This window comes from Amphiprion ocellaris, chromosome 22 (assembly GCF_022539595.1).
Source record: "Amphiprion ocellaris isolate individual 3 ecotype Okinawa chromosome 22, ASM2253959v1, whole genome shotgun sequence".
NCBI classification, from domain to species: domain Eukaryota; kingdom Metazoa; phylum Chordata; class Actinopteri; family Pomacentridae; genus Amphiprion; species Amphiprion ocellaris.
In genome coordinates, this window is record NC_072787.1 from 16,880,082 (window position 1) to 16,899,937 (window position 19,856).

General features: G+C 40.5%; 1 protein-coding gene across 1 annotated transcript; it reads right to left on the reverse strand.

Annotated features, from left to right (window-relative positions):
• Positions 1 to 15,414: 15,414 nt before the first annotated feature.
• zic1 (zic family member 1 (odd-paired homolog, Drosophila)) lies at positions 15,415 to 19,298 on the reverse strand. Its single transcript, XM_023286449.3, has 3 exons — positions 17,579 to 19,298; positions 16,989 to 17,152; positions 15,415 to 16,585 (listed from the first exon to the last, which is right to left on the reverse strand). Exons 1-3 carry the CDS (start codon positions 18,537 to 18,539, stop codon positions 16,388 to 16,390), a joined length of 1,323 nt encoding a protein of 440 aa, XP_023142217.1. The 5' UTR covers positions 18,540 to 19,298; the 3' UTR covers positions 15,415 to 16,387.
• Positions 19,299 to 19,856: the final 558 nt, after the last annotated feature.

A 19,856-nucleotide genomic window follows, 5' to 3' on the forward strand; every position in this document is an offset into this window, starting at 1 on the left:
AAGGCGTATAAAAAAATCAAAAATAACTTTACAATCTTATATGTCAAGTTTTGATGTAATGCCATGAATTAATGGCACAGATACCAGAATAATGATTAAAAAGAGTAATTTTGAGGTGGATGTGAAACTTTTGATTTTTCAGTAACTGTCACAGTTAATGGGCATCATTTGGCTTGCAATTCCAACTGTGTCCACTGTGCCAAAATTGCAAAATGCACCAGATGGATGGATAGATAGATAGATAGATAGATAGATAGATACTTTATTGATCCCGAGGGAAATCCAAGTATTCAGCAATTTACATACAACAACAAAAAGACAAAAATGGTGGGTTTGTACCCAGATTAACATTAAAGGTTAGTATATACTCTAAACAGCTTGCTTTGCAATACTATAAACAAAACACTTCTAGAAATACTAAATGTATTGAAAGTCAATTTACAGTATTTACACATTTCAAGGCACAGTGGCTTAAAGTGATTTCAACAGGTAGTAAGAAAACAGTTGTAGTAAACTAAATAAGGTGCATAGACATTTTAAAATCACATTGGATCAGTCCTACTGTGATCATGACCCTGACTGCTCAGTGCTGAGTTGTACAGGAATATACCCAAGTGAGCAAACTTTACTTAGCCAGACTTACTGCTGTATTACCTCATGTTACCCATATTTAATTACACACATACACAAAAAAGCTCATAAATTATTACTTCACTAAAAGTCGTAAATTCAAAATATCCTTCTTAATCTCCAGTGTAACTTTATCTCAGTGGTAGCAAACAAGCGCAGCTTAGCTGTAGCACAGTTACCAGCATGACGTCTATCTCGATGCCTTATTGAATTCCATATTTGTGTAAAAATGTGCAAGTGATGCAATTTGATCTGATCATTTCCTGCTCTTCACAGTAAAGTTATGCAAAGTGATAGCAGAGAGGGTCAGATAGCACAAAAAAGGGGGGATTTTTAGAAACACATAGGCTGTAGATCAGCACCAGTTTTGGTTTGCTGTTGTAATGGTAATTGTGTTTACATGAGCACCAGTATTATGTTTATGAAGCTTTTTCTTGTTTTGATCATGTGATATGGTGTCTACATGGCACACAGAGTGATCTAGTTTTTCCATATCCTTGTGCACATGATAAATGTAACATACCAGTTATTGATTACTGCAGGCTGTTTGCGCAAGTAACTCTGATGTTTAGAAACCAGCAATTTATGCGATATTCCTGTTACTGTTAGCCAAAGCATAGCATAAATTGACCGTCTCCATTGGAAATGAGGCCACCTAGGCTTACAGTAGACTTACCCCTATTCAGAGCCACTATCATGTTACATATTTTGGCTTGTCCACCTTATTGCCAGCAACAGGAGGTGAGAGTGACATGCGATATTAAACGTGGACTCCACTTTGACCAGTATCAGGGCTGTCACTGGAATTGCGACTGCATACAACAAGGGAGCGCTGGATGAAGATATCCAGCTGTGACTGATGTGATAGAGTCATTTTGATGGAGTTCAGTGACCCAGAATGGAGAAAAGATTCCTGTATGAGTAGGGTGTCCTTTTACCGGATGTGTGACACAGTGCAACTGATCATGAGAGTAGGGGAAACAACAGTACAAGCACCAGTTCTGTTATCGATGAGAGTGGCCACAGTTGTGGGGAGAACTGTTTTGCTAACATATACAAAATTGTATGTGTGTTCTGGTGTGGTATCATGGACAAAGGAGCAATGTCATAAAGTCCAAGCCTGAAAGAAGTCATCCAGGCAGGTAGTGTTTCTGTTATGTCACTTGGCTGAAGCTGCAATAAGATGTATACATGCCACAGAATCCTGGTTTCATTCCAAGTTCTCAAGCTAGCATAATCAGTTTTTTTTTTTTCAAAAGTGGAATATGGGGTTGTCCAGGTTTCTGAAATTGGGATTTTATGTTTACATGTGCAAACACAAAAATGGGATGCTTCAGAAACCCAATCACAATCAGGATATCCAGTTTCATGTCATTAGCAATGATACAGAGTGATGTGATTAGTGAGATTTCTGCTTACTTCCTGTACATAATTGCTTAATTTAATTTTTTCCGTTGAAAATTTGGTGTCGGAAGCCATTTGCATTTTCTATCAAACTTCTACTGGCCTTATCTAGATTTGTCATCAAATTCTTCCAGCCATATCAACTTTTTACTGTCACCCATACAGCAATCTAATAAAAATGTTAGGAGATAACGAATGAACTTAATTTAACTTCGTTTCTTACGTCATTTCATCTTCATCGAGGTCCATGTGAGACTTGAAAAAAATGGAAGACAGATTTTTTTTTTCTCCAGTCGAGGAAGACAGACCCATTAAGCATTTAATTCAGCCTGGTCCAGGTGTACGTCTCTGTCCAGCTAAGCAATACAACAGTTACACCATTTATGGACTGCCCAGTGTGCAGGTGGCAGAGAAACTTCTGGGGCACACCTGCCAGCTGATTCAACCATTAGACTACACACCACACTGTCTATAGCCCCCCGTCCCCCGAGGACAACCCTCACCATGCAGGTGCACAGACAGAAAAACTGTGATGGATTACTCCAGATTTAGCAATTGCTTCCTCGAAAACCTCTTTTATCGTGTGTAAATGAGGCGACTGGATGCATAGTTTTTTTTCCCCCCGTGCATTTCAGAGAACTCTTGTTTTCATGGCACAATAAATGGTTATAGGAATGTTCTCAACTAGAAGGCATGCACTGAAGTCAAATGAGGTGGCTATAATGATTTTGTACTGGCTGAAACATTTTCATGATTTTGGATTTTTGACTCTGACACTGTAAAAATAGTTGTAAAATACAGAAAGCTTTGAAGGGTTTTGTTTCCATTCCAGATAAATGTGAACATGTGCAAAAAATACAAACCCTGAGAAACCTCCATGTGGTCAGATTGTTTTCAACAATTACCCGAAGTTGTTAGATAATTCCAACTTTTAATATTGTATCATTTAAAGAAAAGAAAAGGCTCTCTCCGAGTAGGAAACACTCCCGACTTTGATGTTTTTCTTTCTACCTCTGAAAACATTCAGAGGCCACGAAGCCGCCACATTGCTTATATGACTTAACCCAGCAACCCATTATACACCTAACCATACTCTGACCACTTTGTTTTGAGATCTTTCCAGGTCCAAGCCAAAGCAATACTACATTTAAGATTCATGCAAACTGAGTATAAAAGGCTTCTTTTGGTCCATGCCATTAAAACAGAATACTACTACCAGTCAAACTCTGATTTTATTTAAAGCCCTGTGTAATCTTTCATCCACTTATGGTTCAAAATGCAGCGTAGCCATATTATACAGTAATAAATGATGCATTTTCTATAGTGGAAAACTTTCCAAGGTTAAAAATTTAATTAAAAACCTGAGATGATACTTTTTTTTTTGCACCGTAGCAATACTAATTTGTCACGGCTGAAAATGAATACCATAAACTTCATATACAGCTGGAATTTATGCAGGAATATAAATAGCGGGTCTTCAATTAATATTCTTAGAAGAATGCTTAGGCCCAGTGTCATCTTCCACAAGATTCATCAGTGTTAGTAGTTATTGTCCAGACCCCCCATGGTTGTAATTCTTTATCCTTGCCATCTCTGTAAACTGCATAATTTAGTTAAGAAGATGTAATTCTGCTCCCTTCACACAATCGGTGAGACTCGACGCCAACCCAGAGCAGTCGCACATAAGTGAGTTTGCGCATTCCTTTGTTTATCATGCGTCCATATGGTGAGCCAGAAAGATACTACATGTGCATTGTCTCACTGTCAAACCAGATGTTGGCCTATCCGAACTGCGCAATTGATCTTTTCTTTAAAAATCGCAAAAACATAAATCGAGGCAAAGGAAGATGATTTAAATACCACAAAGGACCATTTGCCTTTGATTTGGTGCACATGTTAAATGATTCATTTAGCACTTGGAGAAGCTCTGCTGGGGTTGTTTGGTGTTGTGCAGCTTGATTTTATGCGCTTCGTCTCAGAAATTCCGAGTTGTCAGTTTATCCGAGCCCATAAACAAAATAATCATTAACCAGCAATGCGAAAGGAAAACGTTTTGTCTTGGTAAAATATGGTACCAGGTGAGGCGGCTTGTCTTGACAGGTCGCCATTTTCGGGCCACTAATTTGGTCTCAATGTGGCAGTAGCAACTCCCAGCACAGCAGCAAGACAATTATATCCAGGTGCAAGGATTTGATTCAACAAATTCTAGGTGGATCATTCCAGCTTGCTCCGAGCCCCCCCCCCCACCAACCCCCTCTTTGCCATGTTGTCTCTCTTCGGGGCCAGCTTGGAGCAGATGCCCTTGAAAAATCTACAGCCCTCACGTGCGACCGAGGACCTTGACAAAAAGCTGAAGCACTTCCAGAAACTTGAAAGTCATGAACCATGTTGTATATTAAAATAATTGGAATGGCAGCAACTGGAAACATTCCCCTGAATATTCCAAAAGATAATGGGACATGCTAATGAGCATGGAATCAAGCCAATCAAAAAAATGAGAGAGGAGAAAAAGAGAGGGGTGGAGATGGGAAGGTGCCCAGAAAAAAAAAAAAGAAAAAAACAGAAGAAGAAAAAAAAATCAAGTAAAATGTGTGGGGTGGGTGGGCTCCGTGCATATGTGATGTATGTGCGCTCTGTCTTCTTGGAACAGCAGTGCTGTTGAGTGTAGAACAGCACTGTACACGCCGCCTGTCAAAACTGTTGATGCACATTTGGGGGAAGTATAATTTGGGAGCTCGCACCTGGCAGTCTGAGGGATTTCATGCTATGCTGCAATGCCAAAGCACTCAAGCAATGCCGTGCTCAACTCAGGGCTTATTTCTCTGGTCGCCACACACAAAACATGACAGAGGGCCCATAAATATCAACGCTTTTTCCAGCATGATTGTATTAAATAGGGCTGGGACAACTTTGAGGCTACAATGTTTGGTATCGAAATCACCAAGACTTTGGTCTAATCTGATTTAACAATATAGTGGAATGTTAATGATAAACACAATGGGAATTTATAACCAACTGTGAGTCAGTTTTATCCGAGGGGAGCGAATTATGTGGAATTAAACTAAAAGTAAACAGGAACTGCTTGATAATTTATTGATTTACATTAAGTCTTAATTCCCTTTAAATGGTAATTATTACTTCGGGATGAGCTTATAAGGCAATGTCTTATTAAAAATGCTAGACTGCATCTTCGCCCCAACTCTGTCATCATTGACACACTACATCTCAATCCTGCGGACAGCTGATTGGATTTACTCAAAACTTGGGCTGCAGAAAATCTCATGCTGAGAGTAAAATTGACTTAGGCCTGTATTCAGAGAGAAAGATGAAGGGCATCCAGTCTTATCGTTCTCCATCCCATGTTTCCCCGCAGCCCCCGGTACTTTCCATGTGTTATTCCAGTGTGTGCCCCGAGAATTTTCTTCATGTGATGTCAACATCAAGCCAGGACGCGAAGTCAAGGGACGTACAAGGAGTCGAATCAGAAGTGCTGCCAACATTTTATGGCTTTGGAATCCATGTTCAGATGGATGAAAGATCAATAGAGGAGATAGTTGCCAGAAAGCCTGGTAAATGGTATCAATCGGGCTTAATGTTTGTGCGCCAAAGTAGGCTAAGATGGGCGAGATTTGGTGAAACTCCTTTCTCTCATTGCATTCGTATGATTATTTCACTTATAAAATCTTATTTCTCCATCATCTCACCACTATTAAATATTTTCTAACAGCAACGCCAGCTCAGGCTTAGAATGAAGCTGAAATTCATAAACATGTTGCAAAGATTTTATTGCATGTAACATTAATTCGATGAACCTTAACAGCGAACTGTAATATATAAAAATGCAGACAGCGTAAGCAGGGGGGTTTGTGTATAATTTCATTCCCACTGCATCCTCACTGGGGTGCTGGTTCTCAGACTTCAGCCAGAACACAAGCCTTTATTTGATTTAGGGAACTCCCCCTCTCATGTGCCTCCTCTGCTCATGAAGTGTCCCAGTATGGAATGTCTGCATTATTACACTGCTGACAGAGATTGATGCTTCTCCAAACCATCTGCACATGCAACAATCCTCAACTTGAATGAACTTAATTGCAGACAAAGGAGGAGGGGATAAAAAAAAAAAAAAAACACTTTTAAGAAGTACGTCGAATGATTTAATTGTGGATGTTGCTTTTCTCAAACATATGTTTGAAAGAAAGAAAAAAAGTTTTGTAATGGCTGTTTGAGATTTTAGTTAAACACCATCAGCAAAAGTGTCAGGAATGAGTGATTTATTGAAACTCTGCACGTGGCCATGGTTGGGTTGTAGCAGAAGCAAAGAAAAGCCACCAAGTGATGTAACTTTGAAATTATTTATGAGTCAATGACAAATCATGTCGGATGCTCATGCTAAAATAGGCATGCAAATAATAACAAATGGTCCTCTGCTGCATTTATAGATCTTATCGCGTGTGTCAAAATATTACGAGTTTGTCTTTTTAATTAAAGTGAAAGGTGACGCTGAATTACAAGAAAAAGGCACATTTGTGTCCCCTCTATTTCAATATATGATGCACGTAAGCAGGTATGTGATGTGCTCGCTGCTCTTAAAGGCTCAGAGAACAAAAGCTGCAGTGCTCTCGTACAGAGAATCGACCTATAACCCAGTGGGATAAACTGTTCAAACCTTACAGTACGTCACCATTTTGTTTAACAGGGCGAGGGATCAAAACACTAATCCCTCACACTCCCTTTGGTTATAATTAACTCCCGGTGCTTGATGCTAACACTATTTTAAAGATGTGTTTCTATGGTCTCTAATCCTGATTCAATCTCTTCCTGTACAAAGAGGTTAAAAAAAAAGGGAGGCTGAGTAGGTTTTGTGTTCAGTCTTCTTCTATTTTATATCATCAGTTTTGTATCACAAGGTATTATGACTTCATGAAGCTTTCACTGGTTTGGATTCTGTTAATAAAGTGCAGGCAGGTGAGATTTTTATATCCACGAAGAGTTAACGGTTTGTTTATTCAACTTGAAATTAGTAGCACAAAACCTAAAGAAGGAAAAAAAAAGCTTTTGCAAATTTCAAAATATTTACATTTACAGATATTTTTGTTTGTGTTTTACATTTTTAAAAAGTCTTCATTCAAAACACAAAATCAGTCGTGCAGTGACAAAGTGAGACTCAACTACAGATTGCAGTTTTAGGCATAAACCAATTATTTCCTCCAAACAAACTAAGAAGCACATTTTTATTTCATATGAATAAAAGTATTACAATTATTTGCTGCTTTCAAACAATCACGCCACTCGCCATTATAAGCAGCAACATGCAGCCATTTATCATTCTGGGGGCCACAGTTTTTCTGTGAAGCGATGACAGATGGACGCTTCCATCGCATAAGTTTGGAAACAACCTTTAGCGAGAAGTTCAGCTGGATGCTCTTTTTAAGGACTTATCAACACTTGTCCATTAGACACAAACCACTGCTGTGCGTGGCTTTATACCAAATAGCTGAGTGTGGATGCAGGGCGGGGGGCTGTCATACATTAAAAAAACACAAGCACTTGCAGACAAGTCATGTGACAGATATGACACTTAAACACTATTCCTTCTGTTTGTTTTGCTTTGAGTAAACAGACACTCACAGTGGATGAAAACCATCATGCAATATTAATATATGACACATAATCGCTGCAATAAAAAACAAAAATATTACTGTTGCTATGGATGATCCATCTGGAATGTTTGCAGTACATACAGAGTTTCACTTTCTGGTTGCAAAAAGCTGCTGACAAGTTCCCAGTAAGCCATAAACCGCCAATGCCAAATTGCATTCCTGTGATTTTTTGCCAGGTTTAGGCGTTGTTAGTCGCTTAAAGCTTTGCTGTTTTTCAGAACTTGATCTAGTGGAGCTACTTGACCTTTTGTGAGTGCTAACATTTTATTTGCCCTTTCGCCGGAGTGCTTTTACTTGAGTAAAGCAGAACTCCACTGAGTGTTCAAGCAACACAAGCAGCCGAGATATTACACAGAAAGCCTCTTTCAAGAGAGTCGGAGCACTTTTGGCAACAAATTAATGAGAGGATTTCCAAATGATTCATCATAAACAAACACAGTACACTACTTAATGATGGTGACGCATTTTTTTGGGAATAAAAGTCTTTATTCGTTCAACAGCATTCACTGACAATGAAGTGCCTCCATATGTACACAGAAAACATTTTGCCCCAACAAGACACTGAAATCATTAAAATCAGCTTTGTTGTTTTAAGAAATTTCTAACTCCTCAACCTTGTCCCACTGTATGAGCAAAAATGGTGCAACGAATGCCTCTTAGGCTTGGATATTTTCTTTTCTATTACCCAATTATTTTAAAAAATCCTGCCATTTAGCAATACAGTGTGAGGCTTTTGGCCAAAGTTGTGGGTATAATTTCCGTTGCAGGTGGAAACACCAATTAGTGATTAATTGGAGGGGGTGGGAAAATAATAAACGGCAAACACCTGGACCAAGCAAATTCGGGCCAATCATTATCAATCAAACCATGAGTGAACAACGGGCAATTGGAATTAATGGGATCCACACGCCTTGTAATGTCCAAAATGTGTAGCATTTTATTTAGAAATTATTGTTAGCAGACAAATTGAATTATCACAGTTGCGTCTGTCAAACGGTTCATCACTCAGTTAGAATAGATGGATCTTCTTACCTGCCAACGCGTTTAAGTAATCAGTGCTGCAAAGTGTGACCAAGCTGCACTGCTACAAAAAAGACAGGTTTACTTTTCTGATTATTCATACATGGATTCATCAGAATGTTAGCAAGCCTTTAGTTTGGGGGCTTTTCTTTATTTTTGGTGTTTTACAGAACAAGTCGATCAATCAGTCAATAACTAATTGGTTAGTATTAACTTGTATTATACACCAATGGCTCCCTTTTGTTCATCCAAATTTCCAAACCCCTGCTTGTGTTTAATTTTGCCACTGAAGTGCTTTCTCACCATTTCTTCACATCCCTGTCAAAGGAGCTCAGAGGTCACCGCAGTTTCTGCAAGCAATGTGACACCGTTACATCACAGATTTTCATCTATTCTCACCCGAACCACATTGTATCACTCAATTAACTGTGACATCAAGGAGTATCAGTGTCAAAGACATCAAATCGAACCGCGAGATACTTACAGGAGCCAGCTGCTGCTCAGGTCAGACCACACGTTGTACATCAGGGGATTGCCGATTTCATACGTCTTACTTTGCTGAATATTGTTTTGCATCTTTTTAAAGTGGTATTTAACGCCAAGTCTTCTATAGGTTTTGCTCAGACACAGTTCTCAAATTCAAGTTTCCTGCAGACAGCATTTAAGTTTTTTATTTTTTTCATTTTTTGGTTTCGACGTCCAATATACGTTTCAATAATGTGTAGCATGTTTCCAGTTTTCTCTGCATTCCTTCTCACAGATGGCGTCGACCCCTAAATCCATCCTCTGACAACATTAGATGGCTAATATCCTGCCTACTTGAGTTTAACACTTGGTGTGTATGTGCACAGTCATAGAAACACTCCCACACAGACACACACACTTTTAGCTTCCAGGTCTTTCTTGGCTCCCATCACTAGTCAAGTTGCATTTCCCACTTGCGTCCTGCTGATGCAGCTGGTGGAAAAAAAAAACAATTCCATGCCAAACGCGCTGTTATGATGATACCTTACACACCACGTTTTGTTTGCCAACTTTTACTTTTAATCACTCTCTTTCTGCGATGCTAGTATAATTATAAATGAACGCGCTGCCGAGGTGGAATGTGATTGAAGTGTTGCATCAATCAGTGCCTTTCAACAGGATGCTGTTGATTTGTTGTGAAACCGCATTGTGTTGTTGATGCCTACTGCATAATGGCTCCAAGATCCAAGTCTTTAAGGTCAGTGAGAACGTGCAGTGAGAATATGCTTCTGTCACCCTGCATGCTTCCTCTGAGTCGTACCATTTTTACTGCAGGGTTTAGGGGTTTTGGCTTGATGACACCGCAGCAGTTTCACGCCATACATGTCAGAAACGCTTGAATAATAATGAATGGAAAATGTCTACAGATGCACACGCACATATACAGCCACAGTGTGCACTGGACTCTAATGATGGATGTACTTCCATTATCAGAATCAAACTGAACAACAGTGAGCCAGAACAATTACAAAGCACCAAAAAAAAATATATATTTTAAAAAAGAAAGAGCTACCGATATTAACATAGCATTGAAAATAGGAGCGATTCTGCACGCACAAGCCAACTAACCAGGGAAATTATGTTTCCAGTTTGTTTCACTGCACACATATTTTTTTCTTTTTCTTTTTTTTTTTTTCTTTTTACTGGAATGATTTACACATGGGGGTGAAAAGAAGAAATCCATTTTTATTTAAAATATCTGCACTCAAAACACCAGGCAAGCAAAACAACTTATATTTATTGCACCGTGTCTCTGAGAAATATTTGAAGGGTTTGGGCAGCAGCTCCCACAGGAAAAACAGAACAGATTTCAGGCAACCTAGAAATGAAGTGGTTGTGCAGAGAGACCAGTGAGGTTTGCTGACATGGTGTTCATGCGTGCAGATTGATGTTTAAATTCTCAACTTCTGAATTAGGCTCCCAGTGGAATTTAAGAATTTAATTTTGGTTTTTTTTGTCAAATTCTGACTGCAATTTCTATCTACAACTGCCCCTTTCTTTGTTGAAGACTGTAACCTGTCACGTGCACTGATTAGAGAATTAAAGAGCAAAAAAAATCACGTTGAAAAGTAGAAGTCTGGATAAATTTTTTAAAATCTGCTTGCTGTAAAGTTTTCACCAGGCTCACATAAAAAGCTAAAGTGATAAAAGGGGCTTCTACAGTGGTGTCCACAGTAAGACACCACATGTCCCACATGTGAAACAACATTAAATAAACTTATTTTTAAAGTCTGAAAACTACAGGGGGGAAAGGCATGCAACAGGATGGACCCCAAGCATCCATTCATATCAAGCTTAATGTTGCAAAAAACAATTAAATCCTTGGAGTTCTGGTCTGAACCATGTTTTCCTCCAGGCCACCTTATGATGCACTTTGATGAAAACATTTTGATGTGGAATGGATCAGTAGAAGTCTGTCAGTGATTATCTTTGGCTGGTCATCCTCATTGCTAAATAAGGAGTCATTATCAGACTCATCAGATAAGCAGATGTCGACAAGCTGCTCTGTAAGCGAGAAGACCTCTCCATTGAACAGTGCATTAACGCACCATATGTATCCCCCTCTTCTGTTGTTGTGGCTGTTTTTTTTTTTTAAAGCCACATAAAATCTAAATATGGACAGACTTCTTTTTTTTGTTCTGATTTGAGATTCACTGACAAAACCCAAATGTAAACAAAGGTTACATGAGGAAAACTAGATGATTAAAAAAAAAAAGTGCCATCAGTCTTAATTTGAATGACAGCTCTTATAATGCGCATCTAATTTTGTGCGTAAAATCTGTCTTTATGTTGAGTTAAGAGACACGTTTAGTGGATAAAACGGGGTACTGACCCTTTAACTAGTTTAGTGCGTGGGTGTCAAAGGGTTAAATTAAATTTTGGTGCAGAAGTTGGTTCTATTTCCTGCGCCACTACAGCCGAAGTGCCTTTGAACAAACAGCTGAAACTGTGAAATATTGTTGGAGCTGTGTGCGTAAAGCACTCGACTTTTCCCAGAATAAATAGGTATATCGGCCGGGGGACTGTTTGTTTCTCCCTCTTCTTTTTTTTTTTTTTTTTTTTTTTTTTGTTGATCCGGGAGGCTGTAGAGGTGTGCAGCAGTTTCACTCTGCCGCAAAGCGCTAATTGGAGTGGCCTCATTTAGCAACACGTCAAAGGGGACGCGACAACACCGTGTCAGCGCCTCCACAAATCTCCTGCATGGTCTAAACTTAATAGCGTGTCAGACATCACAACTGATGCAATGGGGGTCACCGTGAGCCTATGTTTCACTATAACGAACCCTCTCCAACCCCGGCGCTGGGACTTTTGGCGCAAAGCGGAGATTAATGTCCCAATCAGTGATGTGGTTAAATAAAACGAGCTGTGGGCTGTAGCCTGTGTGAGCTTTGGTCTGGATTATCAGGCACCAAGGCGCCGAATAGGCAAAACAGAAATTTCGAAAGAGAGATTTTGCGTTTTTCTTCTTTTTTGGCTAGAAAACGGGGGGGTCGTCTTTTTACAGCAGTTTGACATTTGTAACTCTGTTTCGGATACAAAACTGCAGTACACCTTTAAGATCACACGTGTGGAGGCCCTGTGACCAACTTAAACTACATGTGAGATCTGTTCTTTGGAAATAATAAAGATTTCAACAATAAGTCATAAATCTGCATGAGAGCCAAATCAAATTTAATGCTGAAGTAGACGTTTTGATTTAAGCATACACCCATTTAAACCTGCGTTATGGTGTGATAATATCACATATTTAAATTAAATAGAATAACTACATTATTGCAGTTCTCCCATTGCTGTTTCCACTATTCTAGGCTCTATGTAAGGCCAGTAATGAATTAAAATTCCAAAAGTCACGTTTCAGAACTTAAAAAAAAGAACTAAATACCCGACTGTATCTCTACATTCCGTCCAGTCACTTACTGTGCATGGAGATTATAAATCATTTTCTGTAAAATCAACGTCTGGATTATCGTTGTATGCAAACTTAGATGTTCACTGTGGGATGGATTGCTCCATTACCCAGACTCTGGCAATGAAATCGTTTTATGGCTGCAAAGAAGACAGGGTTTCTTGGAGGCGTTTGGAAATGTCTTGCAAGCCAATAAACTAAAGTGGCCTTGACTTGAATTTGACCCTTTTTTGACTGTTAAGCTGAGCAGATGGAGGCTGCAGAATCCCGTTTTTGCAAGTTATTTCATGACTTGCAACTTGGGGCGTCGCCTCTTAAGTTTTTGAGCAGTTAAAAATAGAGATCACATGTCCCTCCCCTGCCAGAAACGTAATAGTTAAACCTAACTGCCAATGTTTAACTTATCGGTTTAGTTCCTCATTGAGTGACGGCAGCTGGGCATGCAGATCAGAGCGCTGGCAAAAGCATGGGCATCTCATCCATCAAGGAGCCCAGATTATAGCTCTCCTCTAATGGCAGACTATAGCCTGCTCCACGTGCCAGTGGCTGCAGGTTCTAGGGGGGGAAAGTTGCATTTATCTGCATATACAAAAGGACAGTCATATTCAGGATGACTCTGAAGGAGGGAGCTCTAGCAAAAAAAGAAGGCAGCCAGGTCCAAAGAGTCATTAAGAGCAATCATAACTCAGAAAAATGCAGCCACAATTACATGAGAATGAATCTGCTGCTGCTTTATTCCAACCTTTGTCATGATAGCCTCCATCCATGCACCCAACATCCACGTTGGTTGCAGGAAAACAGACGATTTTGACTTTTAAATGCGTAAAATGGAAAGGCTGAGCCACCATCCCTGCCTGATATTTGATGCGCAGATAAGCTGCAGCAGTGTCTACCTTGGTAACACAAACGTCAGGCTCGGTTTACTGGCCGCAAGTGCTGGTGATAAATATTCATGATGCTGGCGCCTGCGCTTTTCCGATATCTGAGTGTTTGTCATTTCCAGACTTGAGCGTAAATACATTTAAAGTGGATGCTTTTCCTGCGCTCCTATTTGATCTGGTGTCACCATCGGCTCCATTGCGTGATAGGAGACGCGCCGCAGCCTGTCGTCGACTCTTCTCTTTACGAGCATTTTATTTTCGACACCGTGTGTAGGTTGAGTGTAAAGTAACGCGACCAAAACCATGACGTAAAAAAAATTAAACGGCATAGTTGAAATCCATGCTTTACATTCAGTCGTATTGGTGCGTAAAAGGCGCAGCGTAGGGCAGTTTTTTTTTTTTTTTTAAGCCAAATAAGGTTGTATTTTAGTACAAACACGTGCAGGGGAATAAAATAAAAGTAGGATATGAGCTCAAGCAAGCAAATAATCCAAATAAGTATATTCTAGCAGAGTATTTTTCCATCATTATTGCTGCTCTGGACTCATAATTTAAAGCTTTTTCTTAACTGGTTTTGGATGGCTTTAACTCCTATCTGTGCATTTGTAAATTTGACACATATTTAAATAAAATGCACGTGTGCAACATCAGCACCACCAGAAACTACATGAGCTCGTTTTAACACATCTGCTTTAAACTATTTATATTTCCAGTTACATGTGAAGATTTTTCTATAAAGCTGTAAAGTGACTTTTCCTCAAACGAATTCACACGGCTTGCTCTTATTTTTTTTTCTCTCTCCTTTCTTTCCTTTCCATAGCAGTGCACGAGTGAAGCATCTGCACTGGAAACCAGATAGATAGTGTTAAATAGAGTCGAAAAAGTCATTTTATTACCATCCTTCATTTATCTCCAAATTTAATAGTCCGTGAAAAGAAAATATGAATACATTTCAATACATTTCGACAAATCATCCAAAGATGGTGGGAGTCGTTTTGGTTTTTTCCTATATATATTTTTTTGCTGATATAAACGGCGCGCGCGCACGTTTCCACGCACGCCTCCTCCTGCTCCTCTGCTGCCATGTGTACATTTCTTAAGGTTAAAATCGCTCCTATGTTTTTTTTTTTTTTGTTTGTTTTTTTGCGGGTGTGTGTGTGCAGCAGTTTTTTGACAAAGCTGCAGACTGACAGATCGTGGCTCCGCTGCGCACTGGCAGTGTTAACCATGATCAGTGGCGGCTGCTGATGTGATCTCTGCCTAATGGGGCGGTCAAGCAAGCTGCAGCCAGGAACAATGATGTGGAGGGGGTTGAGCAGGGGGTGAGAGAGAGGCAACAACACTGTGAGTCCCCCCTCTCCAGCTCTGCTGCCTAAAATCTACGAAAATCCGAGCAAAAAAGGAAAAAAGAAAAAAACGCAGAAAAAAGAAAATAAATTAGATTGGAAAATTAGATTCTCGAACAATTACGCACAATAACGCACGAAAAAAAACCTCTGGTTTGCTCTGAAGGAACAACCGCCGTGATTAATCGATTTAATTTGCACATTACTGGAGGGCAAAGTGTTGGATGTTAATTTTGGATAAACAGAAGATGCAAAAAAAAAAGAGGAGGGGGAGAGTGGATTTACTTATTAGGAAAGTTGTGACAGTGCGTTTAAAAAACAAGCCTTTAAATTGCACACACACTCTCTTCTCTCTCTCACACACACACTCACACACACACATTTGCAAAAGCATGCACAGTGAAGAGTTAAAATTATGCAACAATCTCTCATCGAATTTAAATTGATTGTTATGCAGAAAAAATATCTGCTTTTTAGTTTAAATATATGTATAAAAGAAGCCATTAGAAACATAAAACCCAATAACCTCCAACGCATTTGCATTATTGTATTTTTTAATCCTTTAATATAGTACGAAATGTATCCAAACATTTTTTTTGTTGTAAACTAAATTTTACATACGAGCGCATTTCTCCATAAATACCGATCATTTCTAACATGTTACCGGTCCTTTACATGCGGATAAATATGGAAAATTGAGCTACTTACATGTAATAATACTTCCTTTCAGACAAAGCAATTGACAAGAGATTTTTTTTTTATATTTATCACGTACATAAACAGATTGACACGGAATTTCAGGCTTTCACTACACGATTTTCTCGACATGACATTAAATAACAACAATGATACTGGTGCTACTCAAACTGGACCTTGGACGAAAATGTTTGCACTGAATAGGCTACAAAAGCACATTAATACTAAGAGTCGGTTAGATCGACGTGTAGACTGTAGTAATACTGAATAATTCACATTTGGTACACAACTATAACATTCTTTTCAATGAAGTCTATTCATCGCAATATTCTTAAAACCATCTCATTTTTCCATATATCTAGGGACCACATTTTTCACAAATTTCCCTTAAACTGTGATATTTACACAATAAAATATTACATTTTTTTTCTTCCTCCAACTTGGGTGAAATCCTTTATGTACAAAAAAACAATTGCCAGGCCTCTACCCGCAGATAGCATGCTTTTTTTGAGATCTCATTATGAGCAAGTCTCTCAGTAAAAATAAAGAAATATCGAGGGGAGAGGAGAAGAAAAAAAAAGTTGGTGGCTGTCCTCGCCTCCTTTTTAAGTCCATGCATTCTCTTTCATTAAAGACAGCCTTTAATTGATCGTTTGGGCCTCCCGTGTTTTCTCAGTCCACTGGCTGACTTTATGGAGTCTTTGATTCCAAGCAGTTTTTTTTTCTCCTATTAAATTCTGCAGTCTTTTTTCGCTTTCTCTCTCTCTCGCTCTCTCACTCTTTCTCTGTCTCTTTCTTTCCTGCCGTTTTCAAAAATATTTACACGTACCATTCATTGAAATTTGACGACAGCGTGCTGTGGCTGGTTGTGTGGTGGACTGCTGAGGCTGCTGGTGATATGGAGCTGCTGCTCTGGTTCTCTGTGGACGGTGATACTATGGTGGGAGGTGTGGACGACTCGTACCCTGAACTGGCCGCTGGAGACGGCTGCGATGCTGGATTGGTGGATTCGTGGACCTGGAATAAAAAAAAAAAAAGGAGGAAGAGAAGAAAAATATTTTAAAAGAGCACATCATGCTGCACAGATGTGTGTATGTGTTGCTTTTACGCACGAATTCCATCAAAAACAAACCACAACTCCTAATCTGACAGAAATCTAAAACAAAAAGAAAAACCCAAAACGTGATTATTCTCATTAAGATGTTCATCTGATTTGTCGGTTGGAGGGGAGAAAAAGAAAGTGTCAATTCAAATGAGGGATAAATAAAAGCTGGAATCTGTTCTGTGCAAAATCACACAGTATAAATATTTACATCTTCATTCACACCCAAAGCAGCAAAAACAGCTTCACAACAAAACGTGCGTTTTTGTAATTTTTGCAGACATGTAAACGCTGCGAAAAAACCCAACAGAATCTTACCTTCATGTGTTTTCGGAGGGAGCTGGGATGTGTGTATGACTTGTCGCACATTTTGCACAGATAGGGCTTGTCCGACGTGTGGACGTGCATGTGTTTCTTGCGGTCACTGCTGTTTGCAAATCGCCTGTCGCAGCCTTCAAATTCACACTTAAAAGGCTTCTCACCTAAATGAAGCAACAATAAATACAGAGTTCAGCGCTGAGGGCATTTAAAAGAATCATTTTGCTCATCATTTGGTTCAAGGATTTACTCAGTAACTTTAGTAATAATGTGGAATTAGGAACAAAATATTTAGTGTTTTTTTTTAATTGGCACACAACTATTTTCTCTTTGTTTAGGCTGTAAATAATTTTAATTTGATGCAATGCAATTAATTAAATTGCATTCTCTATTAGAAATAACACTTCTCACGAAAAATAGCAAGCCACTGAAATATTTTTTTATCGACAGCTGCACGTCAGTGCAGCAACTCCAGCTGCCTAACAGATAATAACCCGGATCGCATGCATATTTTGGATGAGAAATGTAGTCAGCACTGATCTGATCTGGCACACACACCAAAAAAGTGGTCAATCTTGTGCGGATCTTACCGGTGTGAGTCCTTTTGTGAATTTTTAGATTTTCCGATCGAGCAAATACTTTGCCACAGCCGGGGAACGGGCACGGAAAGGGCTTTTCTCCGGTGTGTACTCTGATATGATTCACAAGTTTGTATTTGGCTTTGAACGGCTTCCCTTCTCGGGCACACTCCTCCCAGAAGCAAATGTGGTTGGTCTGCTCCGGTCCCCCCACATGCTCCACCGTCAGATGGGTCACCAGCTCGTGCATCGTGCTGAAAGTTTTGTTGCACGACTTTTTGGGATTCGTCAGCTGCTCCGGCTCGATCCACTTGCAGATGAGCTCTTGCTTGATCGGCTGCCTCATGTACCGAAAGAAGGCCCCTGCGCCGTGGTGCGCGGCCATATTCATGTTCATGGGGCCGTAGCCGTGCAGCTGGGTCGAGGCGTAGTGGTCGGACCTGGGGCTCGTAACGTGGCCGTACTGCTCGGCGCGTCCGTACATGTCCCCCGAGAAGCCCAGCCGCATCTGGCTGTTGACCACGTTGGAAGACGCGTGGCTCGCCGCCTGCTCGTGGAGCCCCGGAAAGAGCAGGTGCCCCGCTGCATCTGAGTGTCCGTGTGGCCCTGCGAAACTTCCCGAGGCGAACAAGCTGTGCTGCGCGCCGGTGGCATCCCCGAAACCCCGATTTCTGAACAGAAAGTCCCTGGTGGAGTTGAAAGCCGCCGTGGAGTAAGAGCCAACGTGGGTCGGGTGGTGATGGTGTCCCAAGGCGGCTGCTGCGTAACCGGGCGCCTGGGAGGAAAACGCCGTCTGTCCGGAGCCAATATCGTGGGAGCTGTGGTTGATTTTGAAGGCGCCCATCCCATCTGCGAACGGATTTATCCCCAACGCCACTTCTCGCTCTGTGACTTCGCCTGTTGAGTGATGCCGCGAGGAGCCGAAAGTAGTGACTCCTATGGTGGGATACTGCGGTCCGGCGTCCAAGAGCATCTTCAGTCTAGACTCGCCGAGACGACTGAGAGCAGGAATCAAAAAACCACGCACAGATATTCTTCCTCCCCCCTCTCGCTCGTGTCTTCTTGGACCTCACTGGACTGAGCAAAACTCTCAAATCCACCGATTTTCTGTTTACTTTTTTTTCTCTCTCTTCTCAAGACGCGAGGAATTCCCCTCTACCGCTCATCCGATGCGCACGCAAAATCATGTATACATGCAATATTGTCTTTTGCGGTTTATCTTCCTGTGGCGCAACTTTCACCTCCTCAGTCAGGCGGTGAGCTCTAGACTGATAGTCGCAATCATTCCTGCAGATAAATGAATTGAAAAGACAACACAGTCCAGCCCTGATGAATGGGAGAGGAGGGGGGTAGTCACGTGGCCGCGGCGGTGCGCGCTCATTGGCGCAGCCCCTTTCCCCCCAATAACATCCACTCACCAAATAACAATCCACGGTGCAGGGCCCACACTTCTATTGGCCTCTTTGCATCATCAATCCCAGATATTGTGAGATTGCTAACTGTGAATTTGGTTAAAAGGCTGAATAACAGAAAAACAAAAGTTGGTGGGGAGACACATGACAACAAATGGCCTTGTGGAGAGAAAGAAAGTGGAAGCACGTTTTGCAGCCACGTTCTGCAGACAGATTATAAAGCAAATGATTGTCTTTGTTAACCTGGGGCCATTAGATTACCAAGCACGTCCTATTGTTGTGTAATTGGTAACGTTTTGTACAATTAAGCACTCGGATACATCAATCTGCATAGATAGACAGAATTAAAGTGTCTGTCTGGATTAGATAAAAAATAAATCATTTGACACTTATCTAATTTATCGTACACGGGAAAGAGTCAGGGCAGTAAACAAACCATATTGGGGAGCCTCATATTGTGCGTCAGTTATGAAGAGATGGATTTAACGAGCTTTAATATAAAGTCTCACTCTCTTAAAGGCATTTTATTAGCAACTTATCCTTCTCATTTCAAAAGGAACTCTAATAACGTTTTGTTTTCTGGCTCTTGTGCACGCTCTGTTTTCTGTCTCCATTTTTGATAAAGTGTTCCTCCGTCCACTGGAGCTCACACCAGTGGAACATCTGTGCTTTAGATTTCCACATCACGCTCACCAGCAGCCTCCACGTTCAGAAAGGGGTTGACTTGATTGCATATATAGGGCAGTATTTAACTCGGATCTACTGCTATGCCTAATGTATCCATCACCGTTTGGCTATGCTAGTGCAACTTACTCATTTTTTTCTTCATATGCAGGCCAGTGATGCATAGCCTGTGTGTAAAACGTTGTGGGTTGTCG